Raw genomic sequence first — 10,138 nt, 5'->3', positions numbered from 1 at the left:
GTGCATTGGTGTAAGACTCTAATTTCTACCCCAACTTAGTATTATGGAGAAAAAATTCGTTCACATGGTAATATATCTTTCACACATCATTTGCATGAAAGACTATGCTTTCGTTTAGTATCTCAAAATATTAATTTTAAATTCTATCATAAATAATTGACTAATAATTGTACGAATGTAGAAACTAGTAATATAAAAGTAGGATAGATTCTTATAACATGTTCATGGACAAAATCGCATCGGCCACTTCCCGCCATGTCATCTCTTTCTCTCAAACCGCTATCCTTTTCTACCTACACCTCCCTTAACCCAAAACGGAACCTTCAACCACACTGTAAATCACACTACCAAACGGAACGGGGCCACCAATTTGATGTCGGCGACACCTTCTTCCGCAGCGAGAGCGCCACCGCCCGCGACCTCGGTGTGCTCTCCGCCGCACTCTACCGTAAAACCGCCGGCAGCCTCCGTGTCCTCGACGCCATGTGCGGCTGTGGAATTCGTTCCCTTCGGTACTTAGCAGAAGCCGAGGCCGATTTCGTAGTGGCAAACGATGCAAATGTCGATTACAGGGAGGTTATTTTGGGAAATCTATCCTCTGTTTCAAGTAGTTCTAGATGGGAAGTTAATCATTTGCCTGCGACTAGGTTACTGGCTGAGTGTTACGTGCGAAAGGACTATTTTGACCTTATTGATGTGGATTCTTTTGGGAGCGGTTCCAGTTACTTGCGAGTTGCTTTGGATGCTGTGAAATTGGGTGGCTTGTTGTACATTACCTCCACTGATGGGCTTTCTTCTGGTGGTCATAGGCCTCAACAGTTTAGTTTCTGCTTACTGCTTTTTGTGCCCCTCTAACTGTTTGCTAATTACACATCTTCTCCCTTAAACTTATTGTTTCCTTTCTTAAAACTCCGAATTAATGTAGAATAATATTCTTGAAAATTTTGTGTCAAATTCTTATGATAGGCAGCGGCGGAGGCAGGTTAACCGCCAAGGGGTTCAAGAAAAGAAAAAAGTTAGAAAGATTGTAGCTAGCGGGGGATAGAACCGATGACCTTACAAAGGTTTTGAACCCCCTTGACCACTAAGCTATGCTTTTGGGCTGTGTTAAGGGGATTCAAAATATAATATATAGAGGTAAAAAATAGATTTTACCTTATATATGCAGTGTAATGTTTCGGCGAAGGGGGTTCGGGTGAACACCCTTCCGCCCCCTAAATCCGCCCCTGAAGTGATAGGTTTAGAAGGAGATGTTCGCGCCTATGATTTGTTGATAAATCTTCATACCCCCCAGGTTTAATTACTCGGATGATGCATTAGATAGAGCTATATTGTAAATGTTTGCGCAAATGTTTGGAAACTAAACACAGTTATGCTACTTTTGGTATGAGAAAAGATTTTGGGGAAGGTATTATTGATAGAACTATACTTTGTGTTTGATAAAATTACTTAGGCTCATCTTATCAAATTAAGAAGAAAAAAAGAAAGAAAAGAGTTTCTAGGCTCAAAATGTAGTTACTAGAGGACTATTATGCTATAGATTTTTTTTTTTTTTTTTTTTACTGATCTTGTTTTAGTGCTAGGATCATCATAAAGCTCTTTCTTTCTTTGTAGGTCTTTAGCTGCCTATGGAGCATATGTTCAACCTTTGCCATACTGTAATGAGATAGGTCTCCGGATGCTTATAGGCGGGGCTGTTAGAGAGGCTTCAGTGCTTGGTTATCATGTTGTTCCACTTTTCTCTTACTACTCATATCACGGGCCTGTGTTTAGAGTGTTGCTACAAGTCAAGCGTGGAAAGTCTCCTTCTAGCAGGTTAAGCTTGGTTGTGAACTTTTTCAGGTGTATTTCATTAGTACTTGGTGATAATGCCCTTTCTTCTCATGATAGGTATTATAGTTTTATCAGCTATTGCAACCAATGTGGAAATTCTCAAGCATTTTCCTGGAATGAACTTGGTGAGATCAGCTGCCCTTGTAGTACAAATGTATGGTTTCTGCTTCATAGTATATCAATTTTGGAATATTTACAACTAGAACTATTTAGCCTGTAGTTACCATTTTCCAATTTATTTGACAATTGACATCGACATGCGCAATCTACTAACTTCCATTGCCAATTCCTGGTTGAAATAGTCATAAAATCATGCAAAAGGCTTTACTCCAGTCATGTCATTAAATGTATAATAACCATATGAATGAAATGGAGTTTGTTTCTGCATATGGTCACAAAGGATGATCATCAGGCTCATGTCTAACCATTACACTTCTTTTCAGGTTTCACGTTCACTTATGGTTTCAGGACCCCTCTGGACTGGGCCTCTTCACAATGCTCGCCATCTAACAGAAATGATGAGTTTGGCTGAGCGGTGGGGATGGCTTGGTGATGCCGAAGGAAAAAATCTAGAAAAACTATTGAAACTGATGATTGACGAGAGTGACCCCAAATTGCCAGTGGGATACCTCAATGCAGACGAGGTTTTTGCAAAACAATTTTTCTTCATATATTATTTCTTGATTGATTGGGATAATATGCTTAAATGTTTGGAATCATCATCGGGTTGCAATTTACGTATCACTTTAGTTATTGATTTTTTTTAGCGTATTCTGAACTTCAAAATTTATTTGTTTTATCACTTGCAGATAGCAAGTCGTGGTAAACTTAATTTGCCTCCCCTGAGTGCGATAATGAACAGCCTGCATGAGGTATGTCATCACTCTAGGTTTTCATGGAGGGTTTAGTTTTCTTTTTCTTGGATCGAAATTTACTTTTCCATATTGAGCTCTAAAAATAACGGCTTCATTATTCCACAACAGTTAGCTCCTCTGTTGATACTGAAGGTTTATAGAAAGGTAGTCTGACACGCTTGAGCTTGTAAATTGTAATAGGTGTTAGCCATTGAAAATCTAAAAAGAAATGAGAAAAAAAGAGTCAGTTATGTAGGTACCGAAATATTTGACCAGAGGACTAGCTATGGCCTTCTAACCTAAAAGATTCCTTACATGATTGATTTCTAGACCAGAACTGTTTTCCCACTCCAAAACAAATTGAACAAAACAGTGTCCGCACCTAGCAGCTTGCCCACTGGCAGAAAAGCAACGTACTTGATAAACAGCTCTAGTAGCAAATAAAGTAGTAAGTCAATATTAATTTATACTAGTAACTTTTACATATATGAAAGCCTCTTAAAATGATTAGCGGCGCTTTACTGATATGTTTTCCGGGAAACAAATCCAAAACCAATTCTCTCAAAGTTATACAAAAAAGCATCTTGTTTCCTAACTCAAACACCAGCTAAGTTTTATGACTCTGTAAACTTTGTAACATACTTTCATAAGCAAGCATTTTCTTTAAATTTGATGGGCGAAAATCATTCTGCTCATTCTGAGGCTGCTTTAAACTTCAAACTGTTCCCAAGTTGACTTTCCTAGCTTCACATGTCATTATCTGGAATAATAGTTTGATACATTCACCAAGTAAATTTCATTTCCATCAACTAAGTTGGGTCTAAATATCAAAATTCATGTAAAATATAAAACTAGACAAAAATATTTTCTGTATTTATATGCAATCTTCAGTAATAATATCTTATGAAGCATGATTAGAACTCGGGGACAATTTACTATTGGGGTTTGATTATTTTAATCTAGGCAGGTAACAAACTTAAATTGTCATATGCTTACTTGAGTATCTACCACAAAGAATATGTAATGCTTGTGCATGTTACTTTGAGAATTTGCAAACCCTTTCAATTAATTTATGAACCTTTTCAATTAATACAAATAAATAAAAAAGAAAACATTAAATTGTAGCTATGTTAATTTTGAAATTTCTAATGTGCAGATGACATTTAAGTCATGGTAATGAAGCATCTGAAGTACAAGAAAGATTTGTTTTTAAAAGTTTCTCTTTAAAATAAACTGAACTACAGTTTGGGGTAATTTTGTTGCCCATTTTAAAATAGTGAAACAAATATGTGCTATTTGTATTCTTTTTTAAGATAGTAAACCATCTTATACATATGAACTTATCGCAGTTTATTCGTTGTCAATATGCTAATAATATTTTTAATATAATGCTGTAAACCACTTATACATACGGAAATGTCAAAATCAAATATCATCAACATAAGAAAAGTCAATGTTATATAGAATCTCGGTGGACTTTTATATTTAAACTCAATGTTTTAATAGAAATCGATCTTTAATTATCCCCCCATTAATTTCGGATCCAAATTTTTACTTATAGAAAAAAAGAAATTGATCTTTAATTGAGTAAAATAGGAATGATGGACGATGGTCTTAATGCAAATTTCTAGGGGTCAACTGCCATATAAACATGAGTTGTGCAGGACGCCTTTATTCGGACTTTGGGGCAAAGGTGATTTTTCCCTAAAATAAATGGTGTTGCATGGATTCCTTCCCTAGGCTGATTTTATGCCGATATCCTGTTCTGCTCATCCCTCGGGTGACTTTATGCGAATATCCTGTTGTGCTCCTAAGTCTTTGTGAATAAACACCTGTCTACTCTTGTTTTCTTATCTGTTCATTTGGTGGGAGTTTGAATACATATTCTATATACTCAAACATTCCTGATGGAGCAATTACATGTCATTCTGCTACTGCCTCAGTGAATAAGGATAACTTCCTTGCGCACTACCTCCTAGATTTACTTGTTGCAACTGTTAGTTAGACATAAGATTAACATCATTGTTTTGGAGGGCTTGATTACAGGAAGGCTATGCTGTTAGCAGATCACATATTGCCTCAAGTGCGATTAAAACAGACTGCCCAATGGTTGAATGTGTTAGAATTGTGAAGCAACTCCAACAGCCTGCCGGAATGAGTTCATGTCATTAAAGTTCATGGATGCTGCTGTACAATGTGTGAAGAGAATTGTCAATACTGTTGTGAAGGCTTTAAATTAGTTTTTCAAAATGAAGAACCACACAAAACGCAGTAGTTGCTATCACAAAAACTTGCAAGCATTTGCTTCCTATGAAGAGCAATACAGAAAGCTTGGAGGTTGCTAATCCAACCACAGTTTTGGTTTAACTAGGCAGAGCTTTGCTAAATCTTAGTTTATAGGATGCTTATGCTTTTGCCGCTGGGGGCAGAGGGTTGGTGTATAGAGAATATGTGGCAACACTTCTAGTTGCCAGCTGAAATAACTTTTGTTTCTCTTGCATGTTGTAACACAAATTTTTGAGTACTGAAATGTGTAAGCATAAACTTAATTTACACCAGGATCTTGAACATGATAATCTTACACAAAAATCATTACAGAAAACATACCTAAATTGTAAGCCATCGTCGTAATGCGGAAGTGTTAGTTGGAATTGGTTTCTCGCCCTTTGCCCTAGCTTTCGTTACCGCCGACTTTAGTGATGGAAGAGAGGGAAAAATATACGGTAACCCTAATGGGTGGGGAGAGGACTAATTTATAGAGGTTCTCGCTTAATTCGGTACGTCCATCAAGTAACCGATCGGACGGATGAGATTTGCTCATTAATTAAATATTAATTATGGGCCTTAAACTTATTGGGTCACATATTCACGTAGGATACCTGATATTGGTCGAATACCTGATGCCTGATATTCGTCGAATTTTTTAATACGTTAACCAATATGAGATATACACATTATTGATTATAAGTTGTCAATAAACCTTCTAACAATAGGTAAATATGAAATCCATGAAGATGGCTAGTTCGAAAGATAAAGAAAATAGTCTCTCTCAATTGCCAGAAATTTGATTGTTTAGTTAGCATCTATTATTTCTGATCTGCACATAAGATATCGGAATATATAGTGGCCCTACGTGGATTTTGTAACTTTGACAATATTATAAATCAACCCTGATGGTGGATTTTATTACTTTAACAACATTTACAATTCAATAAAGAGAAAACTACACTCCCAGGTTCTAAAGTAATATAGACAAGTCAAGTAATAGGCAATTATACCACATTAATATTGTTATGTCAACGGAGACTTAATCCTTAAAATTTTATGTCGATGAAATCTCATCATAGTGCCATATTTTCAAAGGGAAAAATATAGCATAATTATTGAGTTCTAACTTGAACAACATTATAAATCAACCTTGATGGTGGATTTTTTAACTTTAATAATATTTACAATTCAATTAAAAGTGCAACTACACGCGTGGGTAAAGTAAGTTAGACGAGACGAGTCGAGTAATAGACAATTATACCAAATTCATATTTGTGTCGGTGGTTCAGGTTCAAATCATATCGAGTGCCCTGTTTTTTCAAACCGGAAAATATGGCATAACCATTTAGTTCCCAACATTCTAACTTATTTTTCTTTGGGCTAAATAAAATAGTATTTGAAAATAAATGATCTCGAAGCTCTGTGCAAAACAAAGGAATTATAATCGCCGGTGCTAGAACACAAAGAATGAGTCTCTCCATATCAATGAGTTACAAATAACCAAAATTTTACTGTACCAATACTTTTTTAAATAAGAATAATTAGAATTTTGCTGTGTGTATGAATGATGAAACATTTTGCCTTTGGCCGTAGCTTTTAAATCATTAAATAAACGTAAGGCCATAACTTTGCACAACAAACATTAGGATGAGTATTACTAGAATTGAAATTGTTGTAATAGAGTGCGTACATTGTGGATATTAAGGTTGTGCAATGGGAGTAATTGTTTCCCCGTAACTCTTTTACATTAACATGTTCCAAAAAATAATAGCATTTTCATGCTTTTTGTATCTACCATCTTTTCCAAGATATATTTTCTTAAGAAGAAGTATATTTATTATTCTCCGTGCAACGCGCGAGTATGGATACTAGTATTTAATAATATAAACATTAGTTGCGCATTAACAAATCCCTTCTATAACGTCCATCATAAATACCATAATATAATAACTACTAAATGTGAGTTATGGCGGTTATATATAACTTGTCTACATACTCCCTTCCATATACTACAACATTAGCAACTCATCGTACCAGGTCTATAAGCTATAAATATTATGGTCCACAATAATGTCTCATTGAGACTTATCCTGTAATATCTTAAAACAATAATGTGCACATCATTATGAAAAATAGGAAATCATTAATGTATATCAGAAACACATAAATAAGCTCAGAGTGTCAAAATATCATAATACATCAGTCATAAATACAGCCAAGACCCATTCTATATACATGTTCTTTAAATATCTTTGGCTGTAAACCTTTCGTTAACGGATCTGCAATCATGAGATCAGTTCTAATATGCTCAAGTGACACTCTTTGTTTCTGAACTTCCTCCTTGACGGTAAAGTACTTTAATTTCATATGTTTGGCGCCTTTGGAGTACTTATCGTTCTTGGAGAAGAATACTGCTGCAGAATTATCGCAGTAAATTTTCAGTAGCTTGGTAATGGTGTCGACAACCCCAAATCCTGAAATAAAGTTTCGCAGCCATAATGCATGAATTGTGGCTTCAAAACATGCCACAAATTCTGCTTCCATCGTGGATGTAGCAATGACAAACTGTTTGGCACTCTTTCACGATATTGCTCCTTCAGCAATTGGAATAAATTACCAAACGTAGACTTTCTAGTGTCAATACATCCAGCGAAATCTGAGTCCGAGTATCCAGCAACTTCCAAATGCTTGGATCTTCTATACATGAGCATGTAATCGTTTGTTCCTTTCAGGTACCTCAAAACTTTCTTTGCAGCTTTCCAGCGATCAATTCTTGGGTTATTATGATATTTTCCTAGCATTCCGACCGCAAAACTAATATCCGGTCTTGTGCAGGTCTGAGCATACATCAGACTACCAACAATTGAAGAGTAAGGAATTGATTCTATTTCTTTTCGTTCTACATCATTCTTAGGGCATTGGATGAAACTAAATTTGTCCCCTTTTTGAATCGGAACAATTCCTGCTGAACAATTATTCATGTTAAATCTCTCTAGAACTCTTTTGATATAGCCTTTCTGAGACAATCCCAATAATCCATGTGATCTGTCACGGAATATTTCTATTCCTATCACATAGGATGCCTCACCCATATCTTTCATTTTAAAATTCTTAGAGAGAAAGTCTTTAGTCTCACGCAATATGCCTAAATCATTAGCAGCAAGTAGAATGTCATCAACATATAGGACTAAAAATATAAATTTTATCCCACTGATCTTTTGGTATATACACCGATCAACTGTATTTTCCACAAATCCAAAAGATGTTATGGTATCATTAAACTTCATATACCATTGTCGTGAGGCTTGTTTAAGTCCATATATGTAAGTTTACACACCATTTGACCTTTTCCTTTAGTTTCGAAACCCTCTGGTTTGTCCATATAAACTTCTTTCTCGAGGTCTCCATTAAGAAAGGCAGTTTTCACATCCATTTGGTGTAACTCTAAATCATAATGAGCCACTAAAGCCATAATAATTCTTAACGAGTCTTTCTTTGAGATCGGTGAAAAGGTCTCTTTATAATCATTGCCTCCTTTCTGAGTATAACCCTTGGCAACAAGTCTGGCTTTGTATCGTTCAATATTGCCATTTGAATCGTGTTTGGTCTTAAAGACCCATCTACACCCGATTCTTTTAGAACTTCCCGGCAATTCAACAAGATCCCAGAATTTATTGTATTCCATGGATTTAACTCTTTCTTCATGGCATCAATCCATTTATCAGACTTATTACTTTTTATGGCTTGTGAAAATGAAACCGGATCCTTATTAAGACCAATGTCAAAATCTGACTCTTGCAAATAAACCACGTAATCATCCAAAATAGCCGAGTTTCTAACTCTTTGAGATTTTCTTAGTGGCATTTCTTGTGGTTCATTTGTGTCAGATATTTGTGAGTTAGTTCCTTCATGAAGTGTTTCATCCAAAGGTTGCTCGGTGTTGTCAAAGTGTTCTTCAACAATTGGAACAATATTTGGTATTTGTGTGGAAGTAGGCACATTCATGGGTAATAGAATATTGACCCTCACCTCTTTTATTTCCACACTTTGCTTTTCAGCACTCCCACTAACTTCACCATTCTCAATGAATCTTGCATTACCGATTTCAACAATTCTCGAACTATGGTTTGGACAGTAAAACACATACCCTTTAGATTTCTCTAGGTAACCAATAAAGTAACCACGTACTGTTCGAGAATCTAATTTTCTTTTCTTGTGGATTATAAACTCTAGCTTCCGCTAGGCAACCCCAAACATGCAGGTGCCTTAAACTAGGTTTCCTTGCTGTCCACAGTTCAAAAGGGATCTTTGGAACTGCCTTACTAGGAACCCTGTTTAATAAATATACAGCGGTTTGAAGAACATATATCCACAATGATTTGGGTAATGAGGAATTACTCATCATGCTCCTAACCATATCCATAAGTGTTCGATTATGCCTTTCTGCAACACCATTTTGTTGAGGTGTTCCTGGCATAGTATACTGTGCACATATGCCACGTTCCTCGAGGAACTTTGCAAATGGACCTGGACATTGCCCTAATTCATTATATTTTCCATAATATTGACCACCTCTATCTGACCTAATGATTTTCACCTTTTTATCTAATTGCCTTTCAACCTCATTAACAAACACCTTGAGAGCATCTGTTGCTTGAGATTTTTCTTTCAGCAAATAGATGTATGCATAACGTGAAAAATTATCGATAAATATTTCTCTCCACCAAAAGATGGAACATCAAAGGGTCCACAATATCGATGTGTATAATTTCAAGAAGTTGGGTGCTTCTTGTGGCACCTTTCTTACTATGCTTGGTTTGCTTTCCCTTAATGCAATCCAAACATTTAGTAAGATCAGTAAAATTTAGATTCGGAAGAATCTCATTTTTTACTAATCTTTCTAACCTTTCTTTGGATATATGACCCAAACGTCTATGCTACAAATAAGCAGAATTTTCATCTAGTGAAATACGTTTAATTCCAACATTATGTTGAACAGTAAGAAGGGATTCAGAAAAACCAATATCGAGTTTCAATTTATATAAACCATCACTAAGAAAATCAGAACCATAACAAATAGCATTCTTATATAAATTAAAACATCCATTTTCAAACTTTAAATCAAATCCAGAAACATCAAGTCTTGAAAGAGAAATCAAATTCCTAGAAACTGAAGGTACATA

At 35.7% G+C, this 10,138-nt stretch overlaps 1 protein-coding gene across 1 annotated transcript; it reads left to right on the top strand.

Annotated features, from left to right (window-relative positions):
* On the top strand, positions 232-5,240 carry LOC109235314 (tRNA (guanine(26)-N(2))-dimethyltransferase). The gene is made up of 6 exons (XM_019401371.1): positions 232-818; positions 1,615-1,815; positions 1,891-1,987; positions 2,277-2,477; positions 2,643-2,705; positions 4,734-5,240. The coding sequence occupies exons 1-6, from the start codon at positions 256-258 to the stop codon at positions 4,857-4,859; spliced, it is 1,251 nt and encodes a 416-aa protein (XP_019256916.1). The 5' UTR covers positions 232-255; the 3' UTR covers positions 4,860-5,240.

Source organism: Nicotiana attenuata, chromosome 12 (assembly GCF_001879085.1).
Source record: "Nicotiana attenuata strain UT chromosome 12, NIATTr2, whole genome shotgun sequence".
Lineage (NCBI taxonomy): Eukaryota > Viridiplantae > Streptophyta > Magnoliopsida > Solanales > Solanaceae > Nicotiana > Nicotiana attenuata.
This window is presented reverse-complemented; position numbering and strand designations above follow the sequence as displayed.